General features: G+C 42.2%; 1 protein-coding gene across 6 annotated transcripts in view; it reads left to right on the top strand.

Annotated features, from left to right (window-relative positions):
- The window catches only part of Arhgap26 (Rho GTPase activating protein 26), a 398,943-nt gene that overhangs the window by 143,875 nt on the left and 228,239 nt on the right, over window positions 1-26,829 (top strand). For all 6 annotated transcript variants that reach the window (XM_085699929.2, XM_085699931.2, XM_085699930.2 and 3 more), the window contains exon 11: window positions 7,188-7,266. In XM_085699929.2, coding sequence (XP_085556055.1) covers window positions 7,188-7,266 — 79 coding nt within the window. The remainder of the gene's footprint in view (window positions 1-7,187; window positions 7,267-26,829) is intronic.

The following is a 26,829-nucleotide window of genomic DNA, read 5'->3' as shown; positions in this document are numbered from 1 at the left end:
CTCTAAGCTGGTTCTTCATGACATTGGCCATATCTATACAAACACTGAGCCCTTCTCATTGTACAGGGAGTACCAAGAAACAGTTTTCCAGCAGTGCTTCCTCTCTCTGGCATCTGACAAACCCTTTTTACCCAGGAATAGAAAGCCCATTCCCAAGCCTTCACTTTCTCATCTTCAGGAGCATAGTGGGACCCATTTCACACACAGGCTTCTGTGGGTACTGTGGTCCTTTCAATGTCAACTTGACCCTTAAATGTACAGTGGTGTGGGTGGGAGTCAGGAGTGATCTATTGCTGGGTGGAGATTTTGTCTTATGAATGAGTAAGGCCTAGCTCTTTGGAGGTTGATTTAGAGAGACCTGTACTGTGAGGTTCTGATTGTGTTTGTTTCAGTGGGGTGGAGTCAGTCCTAGCATTTCCTTGTCCAATAGGAAGTGGGTAAATTGCCAAACCACTGAGATCACTATTGTTGACTCTGATTCATGAATAAGATTAGAACTAGAAAGCTGTCGAGGAACCCCAGATTCAGCCCTGGTTGTCCTTTTGATTTTTCTCGGCAGAGTAGAGGACTGTGGTCCCAGCTTTCTGAATGTAATGTTTTCTTGATTAGTGAGGTGGGTTTTTTGTTATCTATCTATCTATCTATCTATCTATCTATCTATCTATCTATCTATTTATTTTGTTTTTGTCAGCTTGACACTGGCTTGAATTATCTGGGGAGAGGAACCTCAGTTGAGAAAATGTGTCCATCAGATTAGCCTATAGGCAAGTCTGTAGGGCGTTTTCCTGATCAGTGATAGATGTGGGAGGACCCAGTATGGTGCCACTTCTGGTCCTGGATGGTACACAAGAGTAAGCTGAGCAAGCCAGTAGGAGCAAGTCAATAGACGTCTTTCCTTCACAGTCCCTGTTTCAGTTCCTGTCACCAGGTTCCTGCCTTGAGTTCCACCCTTGACTTCCCCTAATGGTGGAGTGTGACCCTGTAAGCAAAATGAACCCTTTCTTCCCTAAGCTGCTTTTGGCTCTTTTCTTCAGCTCATCTGTAGAAACCTAACCAGACAAAACAACTGCAGAAAGGTGTGTTGCTTTCTGTGCGCTTTTTTCAGGAGCCAGCATTGGAAGAGGTATAGCGATTGGTAGCAGCTTTCCTTGAGATAAACAAGGACTATTTTTGTTTTATTATTGTTGGTCATTTTTAGGGATTTCATACATTCATGCTCTGCACAGACCGCTGTCACCTCCCACCTCCTGTCCCCTCTTTTTCCTCTCCACAAATTTTTCTCTCTTGCTGTTCATTTCTGTTCACGCATCTTCCTTGTGTTGTGAGTGTCGCGAAAAACTGCAGATCCTTGTTCGTGCTTCTCAGGCTGCTGTGGCTGCAGCACTCGCAACATAGTCACAGCGAAGAATGCTGACTTTGGAGGAGAATTTTAGCACTGGGTTCTAGAAAAGATTTTTTAATTTGTTTGCACCTTCTCTCATCTGGTGACTGGAGTTTCTAGTATTTGCTGGGAGACTTCCTCTCTCTGTCCTTATCAGTTTCCAGACATTAGTTTTAAAAGGGAGTAGCAGTCCACTTTGAAGCTTTTACTGGGGAGGAAAAAGGAAATAGCCATGATGTCAGAGCTGGTGTTTTCCTTCATCCTGATGGTTGTGGTAGAGGCGTGATTTTGGTATGAAGGTATTGGCGGTTAGGTGGGCTGGAGCACCAACACATTGCGTCTTCCCTTTAAACTAGTCTCCTGCCTTCTCCAGGCACTGCTTTGTTGTACCCCACACTACCTGTCCTCCCTCATTTCCCCTTGTGGTAATGGCTACGGTTTTGTAAATGTGTGATGCACTTCTTACATCAAGTTTGTAACGTGGCCAAAGGTGTAACCCTTGCCAACCCCAGAGAAAAGCAATCGAACTTCTCTGGCTTTGTCTTCTTGAAAGTGGAGGTCACATATCCAGCAGAGAACAGTACTGCTGCTGGTCCTCCAGAGTCACACATCTGGAATAGCAGGGAGGCTTAGGTATCATCAAGAGGTTGTACCTCTTGGACATTTGAAACAAGTTCTTAATTGTATCACCGCAAAGGGTTCATATCTCAAGTCTTTGTTTTGAAGACTTCTTACACATATGCTTATACACACACATACAAAGACCCAGATCAAGATGAACATCTCTGTCTTTCCCCAGATATTGCCATACTCCTTCTTGAAGGCAGAATCACGTTTCTGACGTGTGTGAGCTTCTTCAGTGCAGGTGTAGTCACATGGTCTGTAGGCCTTTCCTCACCGTCACTCTGCGACAGCCCTGCCTGCCACTCTGCGCAGCGCTAGTTGAGGTTTTTAGTTGTTGTCGTGTGGTGTCCCGGCATTTAGACAACAAGTGTGTATCCTCTTGTGATAGACATTTTTATTTCTGTTGTTTTGGATATTATGAATAAAATGTTCATCATTCAGGAGGTACTGGGTGTAGCTCATTCTGTTTTTAAATTACATTCCCTCAACGAGGAGTCATTTGACTCCTACTTCGTAAGTCTTTTGGCCATTTGGATCTCCCTTCTCCCTTTTTCATCTTCTCTCTCTCTCTCTCTCTGTGCATATGTGCTTTGGCATGTGTGCATGAATGCCATGTGTATGTAAGTATGGAGGCCAGAAGAGAGCATTGGATCCTGTGGAGCTGGAGTTAAAGACAGTCACGAGCTGCATGACATGGATGCTATGAATGAGCTGAAGTCGTCTGAAGGACAGCACGCTCCCTTAACTGCTGAGCCAACTCTCCAGCCTTTAGATATACTCTTTTATGAAGTGACTATTAAGATTTTTATTGGATTTTTGTTGTTAATTTTCTCCATTTGTCAGTATTCTTCACATATCTGGAATATGAGTCTTGTTGGAGATATATATTAAAAATATTTCTTTCACTTTCATTTTCACTTTTTTGATTTGCGATATTTTATTTTTTGAGACAGGGACGCACACAGCACAGGCTGGCCTTGAAGTCACTGAAGGTGGCTGAGTTGGTTCTTCGGCCTCTCTGTCCCCTGTGGCAGCACTGACTGCAGCTGTGCTCCATTGTGTTTGGTTTATGTGGTATTGGTATTGGTATTGCAGCAGGGCCTCATACCCTAGACACCCTCCCAGCTCAGCCACATTCTCAGCCTCTGCCTTTTCATTCTCGTAATAGTGGCTTTTTGTAAGTGCATCTTCTTTATTTTGGTGAGGTCTAACTTACCAGTTCTCATTTTCTTTATGATGGCACCTTTAAACATTGTTTGAAATTATATCATTACATCATTTTCCCCTTTCCTTTTCCTCCCTCCAGCCCCTTTCATGCACCCCTCCCCCATTTCATGGCCTCTTTTTCTTTAGTTGTTACACACACACACACACACACACACACACACACACTTCTTAAATATATAAATACAATCTGCTCAGTCCATAAAATGTTACTTGGGTGCATATGATTGGGGCCCTGCGAGATTTACCCCTTTAGTATTAAAATGTTTGTTGGTACTGTCCTTGTTCAGGTCTCATTTAGACAGTCATGCTGGTGAGACTTCATACGTGTAGCTTCCCCGAAAGTTTTAGGGGCTGCAATCTCACAGCTAACAGCACCTGTTTTTCTTTATTTTTTAAAAAATCATTGCCTTTCCTTCACTTGACTGTCTCGAGAAGAAGTGGCGTGAAGGACCGCTGCTGTGGAAGTCATGCCAATCATGTGTCTGACTGCTTTCTGAGGGAAAGCCTTAGCAGATGCTTGTGGGAAGAAGAATATTTATGAAGCATTTTGGGTTTGCAGAGCCATTTATCATTCTGTCACATCTGATTCCATGCAGGAGCTCTTTAAGAAGCTGCGGGGATTCTTGGTCAGTTTGGATGCCGGAGGGATTGGGTAGTACACACAGGTTCCCGGGGGGCTCTGGTGCCTTCACGTTTGGCTAGCACCACTTCTCAGGGTTAGGAGTTGGACTGTGGTCATGGACTAGCCCTGTAACTTGCTGGCTGCCATCAGGGACACAGTTCTTAGCTCTCAGTCTTGGTTTTTGTGTCTTTTCAATGGGAGTAATGAGAATGTACTTCCCTCATGCCTAGGCATGAAGTATAGACAAATTACAGAGTGCTTAGCGCAGCAGGTGACAGCACCGTGCTGGGCTAAACTGTTGTTCTTACAGCCCAGTTTTCCCGGATCACAGTGCTCTGTAAACCAGGAAGAGTTCGATCCTACACCCCATTTCTCTGTCATGGTTTTATATTTCCCTTCGTGTCCCCCTTCCCTTCTCCCTCACTCTCTCATCTTTGCTGTGAACCACTGATGCACATCCCAAGCACGAACCAAGTAGACATGCTGTCAGATGTTGAAAGAGTTGCAAAGTTTGAAAGTTTACTGATAGGCAAAGTGTCACGTCATGGAAGGCTTTTCTTGTTTTATTTTGTTTGGACATATGTTACTAATCTAAGGAACTTGAGAAAGTAACTATGAGACGGTATTGTTTGATTTCAAACTAAAGTTGACTCTTTTATCTTGGCTTCTTATGAATGTCACATGTAGAATTTGCATTAGTATTTTTAATTTAATAGAGGAAAAATATGAGTATTTCTACCTAAGAAGTATAGTGCTTTATCCAGATGTACATATGTGAGGCTAAGAAAATTGTTTGAATTTGGGGAATTGAGTTATAACTAAATGTGTTATATCCGGCTTTATTTGCCATCTCTCTCCTATGGTGTAGCCCTCTACGCAAAGGTGGCAAGACCACATGTGGAAAATAGTTTGTATTTTGATCAGTCTTTTTGAAGTGAAAACAAGTCATGTTGACTTCCCTGGTTACAAAGGCCCAATGGCCCTCCCTTTATAGCCTCGGAGTCGTTTTTGAACTTCCTCTTGGTGGCTTTGGGTGGAAATATCACGCCATAGGCCACGAAGTTGACGTGACATCTGCGGTACCTCTGCACTCTTGGTGTCTGGGCCACTCTTGAGCTGTAAATTATTTCCTTGCAGGGAAGGCATTGGAGGTGTGTTGGCTGCTTGACTCCCAGTGGGGAGAGGAGGGTGTTAGTACTGCAGTGCAGGGGGACCCAGAAGGACAAGGGTGGGGATGCACAAGGGTGTGGGCCTTAGACATAGGCACACACAGGATCATCAGGAGAGTTGGTTTAACTCTTGGTTTCCCAGGCCCTGCTTGGAAGTTCAGCATCAGTACGGTGGGCTTGGGCTGGGATCTACATTTTTTTTTAAAGATGGATTGCTGGACTGAAAAGGGTAACACCAGCAAACAAACAAAAGCAAACAAAGCAAGTAGAGCAGCCCCCAGAGGAGGAAAGCCAGGGCCTTGAGGACTTTGCAGCAGGCTGTGCTTCCTAAGGTGTGGATTTCACAGCACGGTGTGCTTGGTTGGGAAAGGTGGAAAGGGAACATCAAAGCTGCTCTGCCTCCAGGCCACAGGCTCCATTCTGTGGAGCCACAGCTGTGAGCAGTCTATTGCTACATGGGTAGTCAGGCACAAATGGGCTGCTGAGACCAGGGAGGGAGAAGCCCAGCAGTTGCTTGGGGAGAGGACTTAGTCTGTCTTTTATTCACTCCTCTCTTACGGGGATGGTACCCAGTTTCCTTCTCAGAAATTCATGTCTTTAATCCTCAACCCTCACCTATTCTAACCCTCACATTCCTACCCTTCCTGCCTGCTTCTGCCTTTCTTGCTTGTGAGGGCGTCTCCTCTCCTACTCCCCTTTCCTCTTCCCAGCCCTTTCCACCTCGGTCTCCTTGAATTCCCCACCTTTGTACTTTCACCGTTATAGCTCTGCAAAGTGTAGTGTGGCCGGCACTGAGGGATGGTGGGTGGAAAGACACAACCGTGTGTTTAAACATCTTTAGGTGCATCCTGTTAATTGAACAGAGATGATGGGGATCGGCATGAATGTGCCGGGTGCCTTGATCCTTGTCTTGTGTGGTTTAGTACCACACTGAATGCATGTGGGCACAGAGGGCAACTGGACTTTAGTTCCTGGTCAATCTCTCTGTGTCTTTCAGGATTTCTCAAATTTTGAAGATGAGGGTTTAAAAGAGCTAGTCTTAAACTATATTTTTAATTTATTGTTTGAGGAATTTATACATGTACACAATGTGTTTTGATCAAATTCACCCTTGAACCTTCCCCTACCCCGGGGCCCTTTCATATCCCTCCTCCCCCAATTACTTTTCTCGGACAACTTCATGTATGCATTTTAATCCCACTGAGTGCTGTCATTGTGTGTATGGTGTAGGGCTGACCATTAGAACACAGGCAATCTATAGGGGCCTCATCATGTGGGCTGCATGGGTGGGACTCCTTCCAGGAGCCATCAGCTGCCCAAACTCCTTAACTAGAGGTGGGATCCTTGGTGCTGTGAGTTTTGAGGGTTTCTGTGCTCTTTATCAGTTTGATAGACATTAAATTGTTTCAACAGAATGCACATATGTTTGGAGGGGGAAAAAGGTTTGTGGTTATTGTGGGACCAATGTCGGCTAAAGATGCCCTACCTTAAGGAGTGCATGACATGCTCCTCGTGTCATTTTATTGCCCAGGCTGGCTGTGAGGAGTGCCATTTGCAAAGGAGGCAGGGTTTGATGCTGTGTGGACTGTCCCGAGGGCTTATGTTCATTGTGGAAAGCAAGTACATTTCAATGAGAGCACGAAAAGTGAACACCTGTGCGGCAGTCAGCTCCTGGCATGTGGGCCGTCATGAAAAGAATTTACATACATTCAATCTAATTGTAATTGCCAAGCCAAGTCACTTCACAAAATTTGGTGACTACAGCAGTTTAGAAGCATTGGATTTGATACCAAGGAATATGAAGTATTAAAAAAAAACGGATATGTCTCTTTTTATCCAGAGTCAACTCAGTTCACTTTAGGAAATACTTACTGCATTTCCTCTTTAAGTAAAACTCCCTGTTAAGAAAATGGGTTACAGACCAAGGAGCAAAGCAGCTCTAACGGGACCAGGGAGTTAATAATTTATGTCCTCTGCCTCTGTCTCCTGTCCCTCTGAGAGAGACGGGCATGCTGAAAAGGGCGTGTGGAGCTGGCGGTGCCTCTGCTCGCGCAGTCGGCCCCAGCCTCTCACTCTGATAAGCAGGTATTTCTCAAACGTTCGTTTTTGCTAGTGTGTCTCGTGTGGCACTGGGGTCATGCCTATGTCTTTCCTTTCTCTGTAGGCCAGGGGTTATCACCATGCAGGCGTTGTCGGAAGAGGACCGTCGGCTCTGGATGGAAGCCATGGATGGCCGGGAACCTGTAAGTAACAATTCAGGGAAGTGGAACAATGAAGACTGAGTGGTGCGCTGCTTCCCCACTGAGAGGTTTTTGCTGGTGCTCTAAAGCACTGAGTCTTTGAAACCAATGTCCCAGGGGCATTTTTTTTTATTTGTAGATTGATGTTTGTAGATACTGCAGTTGCTTCTATGTGTATGTAATTCTTAAGTTTTGGCCATGACTCCTAAGGTAGAAGTTCTGTGTGATGGTCCAGCAGGTCTACCCCATTATAGACACAAGTGTATTGTTTCTGGGCCTCTTAGAGGAGGCAGAGCAGTCTGGATTACTGAGTGGACAGTGACTATATGCTGCATCCACAAGGTAGGCTGTAACGCATGAACCCAGATGCTTTTAACTGGATATACGGTTGTAAAAGCATACGTAGGCGACACAGCATTTTATCATGGCCATCTGATTAGGTTTCCCATCGCTATGGTGATTCACTTCTCATGGTGAGCAGCGGGACATTATCAGGGTAGATGGAAGCAGTTAAGCCTGGTGACGTGATCTGTGCTCCCATTTCAGAGATGCTGGCCTCAGCAGGGTTTTGTGATCTTGTGGTTGTTATGCAACATGTGACATGTAGAACCCATCTGAGAGCCCTGGGGTAAGTCCCAGAACAGTCCGTTTTATCTTGATGCTGAGAATCTCAACTACAGTTTTACAATATTAAGGTCACAAAAAATCCTAAGAGTCAAGTATAACTATTTCATCATAAAAGATAAAAAGTTTTTACATGTATAAAGGCATGATCCAAAGGGGGAAATGTGTGCCTGATACTCTTGCCTACAGAACACTGTGCATCAAGCCTTTGCCCCTGGCAGATGATCTCAGTTCATTTGTGGCTCTTTCCTCGCCTTGCTGGTGGGGTGATCTGGCAGTATGGAGGAATGTGCTGTTCTCCCAGCTTTATTATATAAACACAGGACTTAATCTAGTCAACAAAGCACAAGCAATAACTAGTGTTCTTATAACTTTTAGTAATACATATCCACATTAACTACTTAAAGATGAGGCAAAGTTGGATAAACTATAATGAAACAACTGTTTAATCTGAATTCTTTTTTGGGGCCAAAATATAAGATAGCCTCATTTTGTCCTGTATGCATTGTCATCCATAGAAATACCCCCAAAGCAGATGCACCGTTATCCCTGTAAGATGTCATAGTAAGAACTGCCATATCCTCAAAAGGAGCTTCTTGGAACCTTCATCTTTGTTGGCATCATCCACCATCAACTGAGCACTGTCTTATAGGATTTAATAATTTAAATTCTTCTTATTTCTTACAATCTTACGAAATAGGTGTTGTGATTTTTATTTTATAGATGAGAAAATAGATTTAGAGGGATTAGGTAGCTCACTGCAAGCTTACAGATGATAGGTGACTATCTTTGTAGAGCACAGGCCAGGATGCTATACACTGAAGAGACTTGACATGTAGAAGCACATGTGGATGGAAGTGTGTTCCAGTCAGAGCTCTCACCTGGGCTCACACCCAGTATGATTGCTCTGCTGCCCAGACCCATGGTTTCCTGGGTTGTCCTGTCATTGCCCTGGCCCAGCTTGAAAGTTGGAAGCATCCAGGCAAAGCATTGTGAAGTACTTGCTTCTTCCTTTAGTAAACATGAAGTGGCCATATCTGCCCTCAGAAGAGAATGGAGAAATCCAGATACACATAGGTAGCCATTGGCCCTGCCAGTCAGCACCCAGTGCACCTCAGAGAATAAGAGGAGAGAGGATGCTGCGGATGTCTGGCAGTCTCCACTATGGTGGCGTAGCTGAAGTCTATACCTAAATAAATTTAGGTTTCATCTCTAATATAGATATATTTTCAGACTAAGGGTTTATGCCTAGTTATTTTTGCAGTACTTATTTTCTCTGGCTCATTTGAATAACTCCCCAAACTCACAATAGATAGTCCCTGGGGTGATAAGTCCCATCATTGCATGATATTCTTGTTATGAGTTAAACAAAACCAAAACAAAATAAAGCAACAACAAAAACACATTCCTTGCTGCCCCGAGCTCAACTTCTAATACTGCCTCACCACCATTTTAAGCCTCCTTTTCTACCTACCCCTACTTGGTACTTGTTCTGCGCCTGTGTGCAATTGACCCCTTACTAGAAGATTCTTCAGTCTTCCCATAAGTTAACACCTGTCCTGTGCAGATGGGAAGTGTAACCTTGAAAACAAGCATCTTTTTTTTTTTTGCTCCAGAATGTACACATATTAATAGCAAGTCTAAACACAAGATAATTCTGTCTCTAAACATTCTATAAACCTGTTGCCTCAGAGGAACGTCTAACTTGTGTTGGAGACTACACCTCTGTGTGCTTTTCAGTGTCCTAAAGGGAAAGATAAATACAGACAAATGAGGACTGCATAATTGACAGTAACACGAGGTGTAATTTTGTCTCCCACTGCTGAGAGCATAGTAGACAATTAGCAGCTCCATTTTAATCACCTCCTCCCTAATTAGTTAAATATGACCCCTTGGGAGTTTTGGCTTTGTCTAGTTGACTTTTCCTCAAGCTGATCTTAGAGTAATTCTCTAATATTTGGGGAAATATTCTTACATTAGATACAAATTTGGGCACCTGCTGACCAAAATATTCTTTGTGATTAGAATGTTTTGGAGGTGGTGCTGGGGGAATTTTCTTTTCTTTTCTTTTTGTTCTTTCATTGTTCGGTAACATTTTAGGATGACTGGGGGAAGACATCTAAATAAACTCCAACTTGCTTGATTTTATAACATGATGATTGTTACATATACCACAGTTGTTAACCTATAGTCACACTCTATCCTAAAGACGTATTGAATATTTCATGCTATTAATGGCCATGCGCTAGAGGAAGTAATTGGAGCTTCATTTCAACGTTAAACGTTATGATTTTATCCACAGATCAATGAAAATTTTCAATTCAAATGAAGGGGGCACGGTTCAAACTTGCCTGAGATGAACCGTGTTTGTTAGGTGGGGTAACTGAAAATACTACAGTGTAGTATTTTTTGACCCGTTTGAACCAGTTACATAGTGTTTGGAGTTGGCTTCTTTTTGTCTAGCTTTATTTTCTAATGTAGTCTTTCCATCTACAGTAAGAGACTTTCTAACTACTCTAGGCTTATATCTTATATCAGGCATATATCATCGTCACCACCACCACCACCACCATCTTCACTTTCTGAGACAGTTATGTTGCAAAGAACAATGTAAAATTGCCATATTTTTGTATAACATGATTAGCTATGTAGGAAATGCCAAGTAGTCGGAACAAAAACCCAATGAAACACCCACAAAAGTGCTCAGAACTAAATGGTAAACTCTCCAGGATAAGTAGGATACGAGATTCTTTCCCTACCTATTGTCATGTTTCTATAACCTAGCAATAAGCACATAGTATCCAAAGTTAAAAACACAATGTACTCACGAAGCCCCAATAATGCTCAGGCACAGATCTAATAAGTGCTGGAGAGTGTCAGTGGAAGAGGAGCTGGGCAGCTGGAGAGACTGCTGCAGATCAGAGGGTTCAGCTTATAAAGTCTGCTCTCTCCAAATCGATATGTAGGTTTAGTGCAATTCCTATCAAGACTGCAGCAAATTTTCTTTCCAGTTTATGTATAAAGGTACAGAAACTAGAAGAGTTGAAGCAATTTTGGAAAAATAATGAAGTGGGAGTAATTATTCTACTCTATTTTAAGACTTCTTTTTATAGCAACAATAATCAAGGCATTGTATTGACAGAGGAGAGACACCTGGATCAATGGAACAGAATTAAAAAACCCAGAAATAGACTAATATACCCAATTGAATTTAGACAGACGTGCAAAAGCAATTTAATGAAGGAAAAGAAGTTCTTTTTTTACAAACAAAAACAAAACTAGAAATAAAAGGTGCTTTTTAAAAGGAATAGACACCATGGGCAAAATCAGAAACCTCAACTTAAGTCTCATATTTTACGTAAGAATTAATTAAAAGTGAATCATAGATTTATGTATGAAGTGTAAAACTATATGTTGGCATGCAAAAGAGTTCCAAAATAGCCTGGAATGGAGTATAACAAAGGTTTATTTATTAGGGGCTAAACTCACAGAAATAGTCGTGATCCTCACACAGTTCTCTGCATACGCTGGGAACTGGAACTGAATCTAGCAGCCAAGATGCCCGGCATGCTTTTTGTCTGCATTTATAGTACTTGAGATCATGCCCAAAGTGGGCTGGTATCTTAAAGGCGATTGGCTGAAGGAGTTCCTACAGCAACGATAAGGCTTTTAGATGACAAAAATTATTGTAATGTGGGGTTATGTGAATTTTTCAACACCAAATCAAAATATGACCATAAAATTTAGGGGGGGAGAAGAGGAATTTTTTCTCCATGAAATTTAAAACATTTGCTTTTGTATATGCAAGATTGTGTTGAGAAGAAGATAAGAGACTCTCCTCTAGAGTGGATGGAAATGCTTTTGGTCAGTTTTCTGATAAAGGACATCCTCTTAAAGCAGTTAAACACCCAATTAGGCTATAGATAAAGAAACAAGGAGCCATTTTAAAATGAAGTTTAGGGGCTGAAGAAAAGGTTCAACAGTTAAGAGCACCCCCTGCTCTTGCAGAGGATGGGAATTTGGTTCCTAGCACCCACTGTAAGCAGCTCATAACTGGTCAGAACTCTAGCTATGGGCATCTGGTGCCTTCTTCCAGCCTTTACAGGCATTGGAATTACACATGCACACACATGAATAAAAACAACAACAAAAAAGCCCTCTTAAAATTAAATTATAACATAAAAACACACAAAAAGATGTTCATATCATCAGTCATTAGCAAAATACAAATTAAAGTCACAGTGTGTGGAAGTCATTACAGAAAACCAAAACCAATCAAAATGCAGAGTTTTATGGAGCTCAATCCCAATGGAACATCTAAAATACAGTCCCTCACTCTAAGGCTCAGGCAGCATTGCAAAGAGTGGGTGGAAAGATTGTGGGAGTCAGAGGATCAGGGAGTTTGCTATGAGATCGTGTCTCCTGTGAATGTCAGAAGCTAAACCCATAGAGTCTCATGAACATGACTGCCAAACATGAGCTACAAGGATGAGCACAACAGACATCCTAAAGTGGATGGGAAAAGCTCTAGAGTCCTCAGTCCTACATAGAGAACTACAAGCAACTAAAGAATGCTGAGAACAGGAAAAGGTCTTACCTAGGGAGGAATACACCAAGTGGTTATTGTCTTAGTCAGGGTTTCTGTTGCTGTGATGAAACACCATGACCAAAAGCAAGTTGAGGAGGAAAGGGTTATTTCGCTTACACTTCCATATCATAGTCCATTACTGAAGGAAGTCAGGACAGGAGCTCAGCAGGTCTGGAACCTGAAGGTCAGGAGCTGATGGCAGAGGCCATGGAGGGGTGCTGCTTACTGGCTTGCTCCTTAATGGCTTACTCAGCCTGCTTTCTTTTAGAACCCAGAACAACTAGCCCAGTGATGGCACCACCCAAAATGGACTGGGACCTCCCCAATCAATCACTAATTTAGAAAATGCCTTATAGGCTTGCCTACAACCTTATCTTTATGGAGGCATTTTCTTTCTTTCTTTCTTTCTTTCTTTCTTTCTTTCTTTCTTTCTTTCTTTCTTTCTTTCTTTCTTCTTCTTCTTCTTCTTCTTCTTCTTCTTCTTCTTCTTCTTCTTCTTCTTCTTCTTCTTCTTATTATTATTATTATTATTATGCTCTACATTTTTCTCTGCTCCCCTCACCTCTCCCCTCCCCTTCAACCCTGTCCCAAGGTCCCCATGCTCCCAATTTACTCAGGATGTTCCCTTCTCTCAGATGACTAGCTTATGTCATGTTGACATAAAACTAACTATTACCAATTGGTTAGCCCTAAAAACATATGCAAATAACATTAAACAAACTGAGTAGGTTGTACGTATGTGTTAGGTGTGTGTGTGTATATATATATACATATACATATATGCACATATTTGTATATAACAACAATTTATGCAAAAAGAAGTTATCTATTTCAAAGAGAATGCATAACAAGAAGAGGTGTATATGGGAGTGTTTGGAGGGAGGAAAAGGAAGAGAAAATGATGATGTAAATATATTATAATCTCCCTATATAAAAGATTCAAGTTTATAGTAGTAAAAACAAGAAATGGCTGTGGAAACCTATAGGCAGTTGGTCTACTAACACATTGCTGATGTGGGTGTACAGTGAAACAACTTTGGAAAGTTACTAGGCAACTTCTAATTTGCTATTAACTAAACATACCCTTGCCATAAGACCCACCCATTGCTCTGAAACATTTTCTCTAGAGAAATGAACGTATGATACACATAAATATGTACCCACATTTTGGTAGCAGCTTTGTTCATGATAGCTCTGAACTGTAAATAACCCAAGTGCTTTTCCTGGGTAAGGAGTTACAAAAGTTGCTACATCCATAGACTGGACTATTATCTTACTATAGACCGAAATAAACTGGTGATGCCCCTTCACCAGCTGCGTGCATCCCAGGGTGTCTGGGAATGGATTTGTAATGTATGCTTCCATTTTGTAACATGCTTGAAAAGACAGAGCAATGGAGACTAAAGCAACAGTTCTCAGGGGATGGGCACAGTGAGTTTGGAGAACAGAAAGGGTACCACAGTTCTGAATCATGAGTCTGGTAGTTCTGTGAAGTTATGGCAATGTATCTGTGTCTATTTCTGGATAGATTATCATGTGCACACATACACACAAATATACAAAACCTAGTAAATTATGAGCGGTGTATAACTTAGATAATACTCTGCACCTAAGGATGACATGCTGGTTTTGATGCTGTAGTAGCTACAAAGGTACTTTGGTGGGGGAGCCAAAAAAGCAGTCACTGGGCACTTCCAATTTTCCTATCATTCTAAACCAGCAGCAACAACAAAGCAAACTTCACAAAGTTCGCCAGTCACATAACGTTTTAAAATATCCTTCCAGATTTACTAAGTCTGGGTTGACAAGTAACAGAGTCACCGTTGCAGCCATACTGTGCTATGGCCATCCTTTAAAGTGCAGTACTAGGTAACTCTCTGTTAAATTGGACACAGAAGCTAGAGCGGTGGCTCACACCTCGAATTCCCACACTCAGGCTGATTCTGGAAGATTGCTGCAGGTTCAAGGCCAGACTGAGCTCCATGGTGAGTTCATTTTCAGCCTGAACTACAGTGTGAGACCTGTCTCAAAAAGATCAAGAAACAAAGCAAGCAAAAACAGTTGTCATAGAAATCCTCCTTGAAGCCATGTAAATACTACCCCTTAGAGAAACAGAATCTTCAGAGAGTAAATATCCTTTGCCAGTTTCCTCACTCCTAGACCTGCCCCTCTTTCTTGCTATGTATTGTGGCTAAGCATGTTTGCTAAAAGCAAGCAACTTAGAGTCACTACAATCATACCATCTTGTCTGAAGTACCTTTCTGAGGAAAGATGGCTCAGGGTGTCACTGGGAGACCCAAGGTTTTCCAGAGCCGCGGAGCTTGGGTCTGCCCCTGCAGACCGTATTCTCATCTATTCCCTTCACTATCAGCAGTTATTTCAGTCTGAGCCTGCTTCAGTATGTCCTTATTTAGAGTATCAGTTCTCTTTCATATCTCAAGAATTCTTTAATTAGTAATATTTCCACTTTGGGCTGAAGGGATGGCTCTGCAGTTAAGAGCAGCTGTTCTTGCGGTGAACCTGTGTTTGATCTCCAGCATATCCACAGTGGCTCACAACCTCTGGAACTCCAGCTTCAGGAGACCCGACACTGTCTTCTGACCTCTCTAGGCAAGCACACAGTATAGATTCACACGTGCAGGCAAAACACACTATTTGTCGTAGTTACAGCCCAAATAGTTGGAGGTTGACAGATGACAAAATTAATAGGATATTAGATTTAAACGGTAAGGAGTAGGTGGTGTGGCATCTATGATTGTGCATAAATCTGTATATTAAGTTTAAACATGTGAAACGGTTACTTCTGCAGATGAAAAATAGCTGGGTATTGGTCATTTCATATGACTCATGCTTGTAGCTGTCAAGCAGAAAGAAGCCCACGTGTAGGTCAGAGTCAGTTATTTATGGAAAAGGCAGCACTGCTTAAGAAGACTGGGAATGGCCAGATGGTGATGGTTCACCCCTTTAATCCCAGCACTTGAGAGACAGAGGCAGGCAGATCTCTGTGAGTGTGAGGCCAACCTGATCTACAGAGTGAGTGTCTGAACAACCTGAACTGTGCAGGGAAACCCTGTCGCAACAACACTAACAACCACAATAACAAAACCAAAATCAACCAACCAAACAAACCCCGAAGGCTGAGAAGTTTGTGGTCTTGGGTAGATAGTTCCCTTGCTATGTGCTGTCTGTATTCTAGCATACATGACCGAATTACTAGAGAGCCACACACATAACAGCTCCCTGTTATGGCTACTGGGAGACGAAGGAAAAACCATTCCACCCATAGAGGACAGTACTGTTCCAGTTTATGTCCATTTTAAATAATTTCCCTCTTTTAGTTTTTGTGAACATGTCATCAAACTGAGTGTGCTGTCTTTCAGTGCTGTGCCAAAGCCCTCGTTTATGGTCTTTCAAAAATTGCTAGTATCCGTGGGCTGTCGCCCTGCTATCTTACGCTCATGTCTAAGGGTTGCAACAAAGTGTCTCTGTGTAGCCCTGGCTGTAGGAACTCTCTATGTAGATCAGTCTGGCCTTGAATTCAGAGATCCCTCTGCCTCCTAAGTGCTGGGATGAAAATTGTGTGGGAGGTACTTTTGTAGAGTGGACCTTAAATCCAATCAGAAGGAAGTTGGCTACGCCTGTAGCATCATGACACCATCACACACGGCCATATCTCGTCATGCCAGTCATTATTGTAGTTTTCAGGGTTCACAGGTGATTGTGTCTTCCCCCTTTCCCTCAGCCTTCTTAGCACCTTTCAGTACAGTGAAAATTAGCCAGCAGGGAGGGAGCTTCCTGTTCAGTACTAACCTGGTTTTTCTATGTCCTATGACCACTGTGCGGAGTATCTTTAGCAAGAGGGTCCTACCATAATGTTCTGGTGGGCAACCAAGAGCAATGGCCACAACCTATATTTTTTGATGTGTCTAGGTCACTCGTGAACAGCAGCCCTAAGAATTATCACACACCTGGCACTAGGCTTTTTATTTGGCAAACTGTAACTTCTGAGATTAGCATAATCCCCTGTGTGGGTAACTCCAATTAAACTCATGTGTGTGTGTGTATGTATGTACACATATATACACATACATATGTATACATATGTATCACATATATCATATATACATATATATGAAGTGTATAGGATGGTAGGTTTATTGCGTTTGATGTTAGTTATCTCTCTCCCACCCTTCCTCTTTTTCTTACACTCCTCCCCCTTCTTCCCCTACGCTCTTGCCTCTCTTCCCACTTAAACCCCCTTCCCCATTATTCCCCTTTTCTTGTTCATATCACTTGTATTCTGTTTTGTAGGTTTTTTTCATAACTCTATTAAGCTTTTAGCTTAATTACTTCAGTAAACCTTTAGCCATTTTTGACATTCATTTTTCAGATTTTTTTATTATTATAAACAATGATGTAATGAATTCCTTATGTACATTCTACTAATTACTTATTTCAACACTTTCTGGATAGGATACACATCAGATGGAATTGTTAGGCTGGATTGTATATATGTTTTGATATTTTAATAGATATTGCCAGATTATTCCCCATATTATTGCAAAATTAGTCTCAATATAACCTGATTCATGCTTCACCTATATAATGCTATATAATTATAAAATATGATTCATGCTGTTTAAAGTGTTTAATTTCTTTTTTCAATTTCTCATCTAGAGATGACATCTATCTGTTCTCTCAGCTCTGCCTTCAATGTCCAGGACAAGGGTCCTAGCTCTCCCTCTGGCCTCTTGGCTGGAAGGCTTTCCTATTTGTTTCTGCAGGAACTCTTGTTTCCTAGCATCCCCACTTGTTGTTCAGGTTCGGCGTCATTAATGAGGGAGGTGTTGCAGTCAAATGGGTACCTCTTGTGTTTTACCCAAGTCATGGTTCTCTTAGCATGATCTGAAATGGGACCTGTGTGCCATCTGCACCTGTGTGCTCTGGCAGCAGTTAGCATTCTGCTGGGCTGTCACAGGCCTGTCAAAGTCCTTTAAATCAAAGTCCTTTTGGAGAAAAGAACCAATCCCTTATCAAGGAGTCACTGTTGCTGTGGTACCCCACGTCTAGAAGAGCTCTCAGTTTCTAACATCTTGTGACATGTGATCAGTCAGTGTTTCTACTCGGCGTTCCATCCCATAGAAAACATGAGAGATGCTGCCAGCGTCTGTCTCTGCAGGAGCGCTGTTGTTCTGTCTACCCCTGTCCGTTACTTTACAGCCAGTGCTATGTCAGTCCTTCCTCCGGGTTGGAGGCTTAGGCTAACTATTGCCCAGCCTTTGGGATGGGGACAACGTGAGTGAAACTGTAACTGTAACTCTGAAGGTTTCCATCAGATTCAGGCTCCTAACAGTTCTCTGTTTTACTCCGTACATCTGGAAGATGACATCTTGGCAAATCGAGACGTTACTGGAGACTCTGGCTGTGTGTGTACATGTACGTTTTCAGTAGTTCGTTAAAAAGTTGAGACATTTTTCATTTTAAAATCTTTTGATACTTAGGTATAACAAAGAATCCCAGAACATTTTTTACCTAGATAGCCTAATGTTATTGTCTTGTATAATGACAGTATGATAATGAACCCAAGAAATTAATATTAATACAATATTATTATATATTTAAAATATTTCCAATGACCGACTAATTCATGTCTTTGCTTTCTAGTCTGCTGTCCAATCCAGGAAAACACATTGCTCTTAGTCATCATAATTTTACCATTTTACTATTGCTGTGTGACTTTTCCTGGGGACATCTGGATAAACACCTGTTCTTGACAGACAGACACAGACTACTGACCAAAGCAACACTTCCACCCAACTCCATCTTAGTACTCCTGTGACTTCATTGGGATTGCTTACAGAAGTTTGGTTGAGCGTTTGGTTGCTGTAATAAATACTACAACCAAAAGCAACTTGGGGATGAAAGGGTTTATGTTGGACTCAGGTACTCGTCCATCATTGAGTAAAGCCCAGGGAGGAACTCAAGGAAGGAACTATAGCAGAGACTATGGAGGGATGCTGTCTATGAGCTTGCTTCCTTTGACTTACTTTGGTACTTTCCTTATAGAGTCCAGACCCATCTGCCAAGGGAGAGCACCACTTACAGTGACTGGGCCCTCATGTATCAGTTGGTGTTAGGAAAATGCTCTGTCTGAGACATGCTCACAGGCTGATCTGATAGAGGCAGTTAATCAGCTGAAGTTCTCCTGTCCCAAGTGACTCTGACCAAAGCTATCCAGCACAAGGGGATCTTATAGTTGTATGGGTGCCTCCAGGAGAACTGCACCCCTCAAAACCCACCCCATTATGGATGACACTCATGAAGTTGCTCCTCTGAAGCTCCCAGCCCAATCTGTAGCTATCTCTCCTAAAGAAACATTTCCTCTCCCCATGACATTGTTTCCTGCTTGTACAGTGACAATAGTGAAGGGCTTTAAAATCTTTCTGAGCTTCCTGAGTCCCAGAAGTTTCATTAGCTTTTCAAGTCTTATGAGCCCTGCCCCCCTCTCCAGAAGGGTGTGTTTCCATTCTGAGGAACTATCAGTACAATAATGTTTGGATCAGTTAGAAGATCAGCCTTTGAAAGGAATGTCACCACTAGCTGATATGCATAGATTCGAGTGTTTGGACAATATACTGTGTCTGTTCTCATCTGTACTCACTCCTAGGTAACAATGCGCACCTTTGCGCAATCGGGGCAGTCAGGTTTCTCTGTCTTCCAAAAGCTCTCTGCCATACTTTCCATCTCAGGTTTGTAGATTTCCCTTTAACACAACTTCTTTCCTTATAGCACATTTATTTACCTCTTTTACAAACACATTTTAATTTTTGATACATAATCTTGCACATTTTGGGGGAATAGTGTGACATTTCGATACACGCAAAGTCGTTCCTGATGGCCACATCAGAGTGATTGATGTCTCTGTCACCTCAGAGGTTTATCATTTCTTGTGTTAGGAACAATCCAAATCCTGTCTGTTAGCTCTTTTGAAATACTCAGTTAATTGTTGTGAGCCATAGTTCTCCTGCTGTGCTGTAGCATCAGAAGTTATTCCTGCTCTACCGCTGTTCTGCTGAATCCAGCTGTTCCTTTAGAACATTTGTCTTCTACCCTGTCTGCCCATACCACATGCTCAGTGTTGTGCTGTTTGCTGTGCTTCCTGTGTGCATTGTAGATACTGGTTTAGAGACACCCGAATCCATAGATACTCGACATTCTGTGTGTGACCCTCAACTCTAGCTGTGATGTCCTTGCAGATGTCACAGGAGTGGGTCAAGATGGATGTGATTGTTGAGTTAGTTAGCTTCACCCCCTCGCCCCCGTGGGAAAGGCTGTTGATGATACAGTGACTGTGTTCACTTAAAAAATGGTCAATCTAGATTTTCTGTCATTTTTCTCTTTACTCTAAAATCTCAGAAGTGATCAAATTAAAAGCGTTATTTTAAGCAATATGTTGACAGAAGACCTAGAGTCATTCTGAGTAATAGAAAGTCTGTAAATTAGGTTGTTTGCTTTTTGGTGAGGTGTGGAACAAGATAAGCATTTTTTAAAAAAAAGAAAAAAAAAACATGGTTGGGATTGCAGAATTGGTTTCAAGTGTGGTTCAGTCAGAACAGCTCCAGTACCAGTTACTGCACTCTCATTAGCTTTGTTTCAGAAATCCTGCCCCACAGCTTCGGCAGAAAACCCCAGAGACTGTAAACACATCCTGGAAACAAAGTCATTTCCTAGTATGATTTTAAAAGCTCTTCCTTAAGAGATTTTTTTTTAAAAAGCCAATGAAATATCAACAGTAGACTGCTTAAACAAGACCCAAACAATGACAACACCAGCTGACATGCCAGTGTGGATGGGGGAAATCACATGGGGCTCCTTCCCAGGATGCAGAACTATAGGCAATTAAAAACTGTGGAGAGGGAGAGAATTAGCCTTCCCCAGAGATGAGCATCCTAAATAGTGATCCAATCAATCTCAAGGGGCCATTCCTAAAACATTATACACACAAGCAATACTAAATGGACCCGGCAAGTTACGTTTATGCATTTATTCATACACATGCACTTGTATACTCAAATGTATGTGTGACAATACTTAATTAATAAAAGTCCATGTTTTTGAAAGGGAGGGGGCACAGGAGGAGTGAGGGAGCAAATTGTGTTATTATAGTTTAACAAAAATAAAACTATTAAAGATATTTTTAGAGAGAAGAAAGGGAGGTCTCCTTTGTGCTTGTCCAGAAAACAATGCAGATGTGCGGTCCAGTCTTCACAGCCAACAGAAGGCAGGACTGCACCCTTAGCTCTTAGCTCACCACCATTGCTCCACACGCTGTGTGGTCCTGACACATTGCCCAGAAACTTGAGGTCCTCCCCCCATTACCTCTTTATTTTTTAAAGCAAAGAAGGACAAGGAAAGGGGTGGGCCAGAAACTGAGTAGAAACTCCTCTGGGCAGAACACAGCCTTTTACAGCAATTGCTGGTTAGTTTTATTTTCATCATAAATCTTACAAGCTCAGTTAGAATTCAGGAGTCCATATTGTTAGGGCTTATTAATACAGATTTATTGGGGCGGTAGTAAGGTAGTGGTGCCTAAAGTCTCAGTATGTACAGGACAGCCTGGCCGCGAGTTCACTGACTGGCCTCAAGTTTATGAGAATTCCCCTGTTCTACTCTCCCGAGTGCCTAGATTACAAGCATGGACAGTCCACATGACTTAGGGGACTTCTTTGACGATTTCTCCATCAGGTTTACATTTCTTTTTGTTGACATTCTGGGAAGATGTCGAGGTGCTGAGGGCAGGGACTGGTCTTGTCCTCTAAGTCCCATGTGTCCTCTGTTTGTAGGGCTTAGCAAAGTGCTGTGAGGTATCCACAGTGCACTCTGTACCCCGAGTTAACTTAGGGTACTAAGTCAGAAGGCTTCTGCTTGCCAGTCTTGAGTTGAGATCCTTTGCTGAACGTCTTCTGGCCATTGTTGAGCTGCTCTAAATTCAAACCCACGGAGGCAAGGGCTCGACTTGCTCGCTCTTCACTGGTCTCCACACTGTTCAGGACTTTCCACCTTGGGATTGGTGGTACGTGATAGCCAAGCGTGCTGCCCCAGGGAAGTCTTGGGTCAGAAGATTTGTGAGGGCTAAGGATCAGGAATTAGTTAAGATCTTTCCATTGCTAACAGTGAAATCAAGACGTGTTCCAGTTTGCTTTCTCTTGCTGTGATCAACACCATGACCCAAAGCAACTTTGGGAAGACAGGGTTTGTTGTACCTTACAGCTTACAGTCTGGCCATGAAGGAAGCTGGGACAGGAACTAAAGCGGGGTAGGAACCTGGCGGCCGCAACTGAAGCAGAGGCTGTGGCGGAGTTCTTCTGACTGGCTTGCTGTTCAGACTCATGTGCAGCTACTTTTTTTTTAATACCTTCTAGGACCACCTGCCCAGAGATGGCACTGCCCACAGTAAGCTGGGCCCTCCCACATCAGTCACTAATCAAGAAAATGTGCCACAGGCCAGTCTGAAGGAGGCATTTTCTCATTTGAGGCTTCCTCTTCTCAGATGACTTGAGTTTGTTTACTGACTACTAAGCAGTATAGGAAGTATGTGCATAAACATGTGCAGACACACATGGGTGCTTATATTGTGTGTGTATATTATATATGTATATAATTTCTTTCCATCTGCTGGCTTTAACTTTGTGAAGGTTATATATAATTATGCTCAGAGCTGGGGATACTAGTGGTCTGATTTCATGCTGTCTTAGTGGACATAATAGGCTATAGTGGACGCATAGTCTCCAAGTCCGCTAGCCCAAGTTTAAATTTTGATTCTGGCATAAAATCTGGAACAATTTACCTAGTTTTTCTGAGCCTCAGTTTACTTAGCTCTAAAATGCCAGGAAGTGGTAGTTCTGGTAAATTTGAACCAGTAACACATTGATTCACCTGAGTAAACGTTAATTGTTCAGTTGACCGTAAGTTCTATAGTCTCTAGGTTTTATGTACACTTGCTTATGGTCTCATTGTCATTTAGAGAGTGATGATGGCTATAAACTCTCTGCTGCCTACCATCAAGCTTGTGTTAGTAAAACTACAATTGTTTAATAAGGACATAAAATGATGTGTCTCTGTTTCTTGGAATTTGAAAGGAGGGGTATAAAGCAAGAAAGCAATAAAAATACAATTAAAATCAGGATAATTTTTAGGGACATATGAGTCTGAAACTGTCAGATTAACTATCAGGCTCCTGGTTAACTTTATTTCCACAGAACAGTGCTTGAAGCAAGGTTTTACCTGTATTTCTAGAGAGGTGCTTATGTGTAGTGCTTCCAGTCTTCATTACAAAGGGCTCAGAGGGCAGGCAGAGGGTGAGCATCTTTCTAAGAACATGCCCAGAGTTCAAGTATGTCAATCTTACAAGTTCCAGTAGGCTGTATTTTTTACTTTTTTAAAAAAACTCTTAAGTACTAAACCAAATCATGAAGACGATTGTCTTTCTGCTGTTCTGTTTCGGGGTCAGTATTTCCTAATGGAACTAGTTTTGTAGGTCACGATCAACTGTATCTACAATGTGGGCTATGATGGGATAGATTTATCAATTACAAGTCTTACTTGGGGGTCAAGACTTTGATTACAGCATCTTAAACTTCATCTGCTATGTAGTTGTTTAGCCTATTTTCATCAGATTCAAAATAGAATTTGCAGAGGAAGTGGTAAAGAGAAAGGAAGTTAGTTGGACCACAAGTGAATCCCACTTGGAGATTTGGAGAAATATGACTTCTCACTCAGGTATCTATGGATAGACATGGAAGGGTGGTGGTACATAGAAATTGTTAATAAATGTTATTAAAGCAAGTATTTGGAGGGGGTGCTCTGTTCTTAACACCAGTAAAGCAATGGCATATTGTTTCTCCTGGGCCACTTGTGAATCTGGGGAAACTTTGCAAGGTTTAGATAAGTGTGTTTGTCTACTGTCTGCCCTTGTTTTGAGTTTGCCCAGTGTATTAATTAGAGTTTCATTACTGTGAAGAGACACCATAACCACGGCAACTCTTATTAAGGAAAACATTTAACTGGGGCTGGCTTACAGTTCAGAGGTTTAGTCCATTATCATCATGGTGGGACATGGTAGCATGCAGACAGACCTCGTGCTGGAGAAGGATCTGAGAGTTTTGCACCAGGATTGGCAGGAGGAGACAATGAATCTCTGATACCTCAAAGCCTGTCCCCCTGGTGAATTACTTTCTCCAATAAGTCTTCCTCACTCAAACAAGGCCACACCTCCTAATAATGCCACTTCCTCTGGGCTTATGGGGGCCATTTTTATTCACAGCACCATATCCAAGAATACAGTAGAAACTCATTACCATCTCAGATGAGGAGAGACTTTGAGAACTCGGAGGGAGAGGTAGAAGGAACACGTATGAATTTTAGTGCTATTGTCTTTCATATTGGTGGATTCTATCCCAGATGCCGTTCAGCAGTACATCCGTTCCACTTCAGGTGGGGTGTACCAGTGCCAGAGTCACGTGCCCCTGATCCAGGTCTCTGATAGCGTCTGGTAGGAACCGTCTTGTCGCCTTGAGCTCTCCAAGCAATAAGTCCCTACATTCTAGTACAGATGAGATAAGAGAGTGTTTTATGAACCGAAGGGTCTTTTAGAAAAGCATTTGAAAGTATTCAGTGTTCTACCCTACAGCCCATCTCTGAGCGTGTTGACCTGACTGTGGACTGTTGTCAATGTCTGCTAGACAACCATCACAGTGTTTTCAGCTCCCTCTTTCTGAGAACAAGAGGAAAGGTCCTGGATGGGAGTTTCTTTCTGTTTTGAGATGTTTTACTCTTTTGGCTTTTGGGGGGCCCACCACCCAACTCCCAAATAAATCACACACGGAGGCTTATTCTTAGTTGTGAATGTCTGGCCTTAGCTTGGCTTGTTTCTTGCCAGCTTTTCTTAACTAATTAACCTGACTATCTTTTTATCTTTCTTTACTTCTGTATACCTTTTTTCTTTCTCTGTGGCTTACTGTATAGCTGGGTGGCTGGCCCCCGATGTCCTCTTCTCCTTGTTCTCTTGCTCCTTCTCACTGTTTTTCCTCTATTTGTACTCTCTGCCTGCCAGCCCTGCCTATCCTTGCTCCTGCCTCGCTACTGGACGTTCATCTCTTTATTAGGACCATTAGGTGTTTTAGCCAGTCACAGTAACACAGCTTCACAGAGTTAAACATAACATAACATAACAGCATAAACAGGATTCACACCCCTGAAAATAATATTCCCCAACATCTGTCCTACAGATTTATTAGTGTGCTTTACCTGTGAAGAGCCCACCCGAGGCTGTTCTTGTGTTCCCTGCTCCTGTGATTGGAATTTTAGCTGAGCCTGCCTGTGTTCATGACTTTCGGCAGAGTCCCCTTGCAGTCGGACATTCCCAAGGCTGCCCCTTAGCTGAATATAAGCATGGTTCCTAGCAAGCTGGCAGATTACTTTCTACTCTCAACATTTTCTTTCGAAGTCCTTGTTCTCTCTCTAGTTCAGTTTCCTTGTCAGCCACAACTTCCCAAATTTTATCCAGAATTGCACCACCCTCCTATTGGGAACTTGCCAGTTCCCTGTCTAGATCCGTAACTTTTCCCATGGCATGTATCTGGCAGACTCACATTTGGTAAATGTTGGCTAATGTCCAGGGGAGATGTGATATCATGTCAGATGTATTTCGGATGTTTTGATGTCTACCTAACTAGGCGTAGCCCTGTGTTCTCATGAAGATATGTAAGAGTCAGTCTCTCTCTCTTTCTCTCTCCCTTCTTCTCTCTCTTTCGGGTGTGTTGTGGCAATTATTCAGAAACATGCAATATACCTTGTACATAAGACGTTTGATACATTTGATACAGGACCATTCCACTGCTTAAATGACCCCAATTCAAAGACACATAATCAGTTTAATAATTACTTTTAGAAAGTAAGAAGGTAAAATTTTGTTAAATATAAGTGAAGATTATAAGATGTATTACAATTTCAGGGAAAAAAAATCCAGTTGTCTTAGAGTCCAGGAAATCAAGGTCCCTATACGTACTAGTGATGTGCCAGAATTAGTCTGTAGGAAAATTCCATACACAGAAAGTTATTTGGTAGGAGGGCTATCATCAGACACCCCCTGAAAGCCAAAAATTCCATGGGAAAGTGAATGCACCTACCAAATAAACTTTAGCATAGCGTTTGTAGCAATTTATGGACCCTAGCCTGCAAACCTTTGGCACCAGCATCATTGAATAGCATGTCCTTGTTTGACTCTGCCATGGAACCTCTCCAAATGACTGAGAGTGCAGTTTTGTAATATTATATATCAAGAACCTTGTTTAGATTATTTTCAACAAAGCATTCTTTAGGTCTTTAACAGGGAAAATGGAACTAGACAAAGACAAGTCGTATGCGTTAGTCCCCTTGTAGCCAGTCCATCCCTAGCCAGGACATATTTCATGCTGTCCCCATGCAACATTAAACACCCTCAGCGAATCCTTGCTAAGCTCGCTGCTTGCTTTTGCTCACTTGGAATGCCTGAGTCTTGGCTACAGCAAGGAGTGGATTTCAGCCAGCCTGACTTCTTCTTTAGAACAGTCTCTGGAAGCTTCTTTTACTTAGGATTTTGAAGACAGTAGATGGTTAATTGAGAAGGCTTAAGCCCACATTGTATAAAGAATGACCTTGACCTTAAGCATTGATATGGGGGAAGGGACCTTTGTTTACATATGCTGTTATTTGGTTAACCCCTGAAGTTATGTACCCAACCTACTAAAACAGACATTCTGCTGAACTGCAGTCTGGTTAACATAACCCCAGCTCAGACTGTCCTCCTTGCTCAATAGTTTCTTCTGCCTTCCTTGGCAGCTTCTTATGTGCTCACCTATCTTGAAGTAGCAAGTCAAGGACCCAGGATAGGGCCAATCAGTTTATAATCTTATGGAGTCCTGTGTGTGATTTTTCTTTGGGGCTTGCCGGTTGTGGGGTACTGGGCGGGACAGATACCCCAACAAGCCGGCCCTCATGTTACAAGTTACCATCTTTTTTTTTTCACCTAAAATGGTGCTATGAAAGTCAAATTTAAAGATTTTCTTTATAGTATTGCCATCACATTCAGCAGAGAAAAATTGTATCTCCTTCACTTCCTCTTTCAAGATTTTGTACACAGTTGAAATACCAAATTTTATACAGAGTTAGAGCTTGTTTTGATCATTCAGTTTTGATTACTTCATTTTGTCCCATTCAGCTCTTCAGCCTTATCCCGAGACTGGCTTTTCATTACACAGTGCAGGCCTTCCTGGTAAGGGATTCACTTAGGCGGTGCATGTCTGTTATGTTAGCCC

Source organism: Myodes glareolus, chromosome 13 (assembly GCF_982192425.1).
Source record: "Myodes glareolus chromosome 13, mMyoGla1.1, whole genome shotgun sequence".
Classification (NCBI taxonomy): Eukaryota; Metazoa; Chordata; class Mammalia; order Rodentia; family Cricetidae; genus Myodes; species Myodes glareolus.
This window is presented reverse-complemented; position numbering and strand designations above follow the sequence as displayed.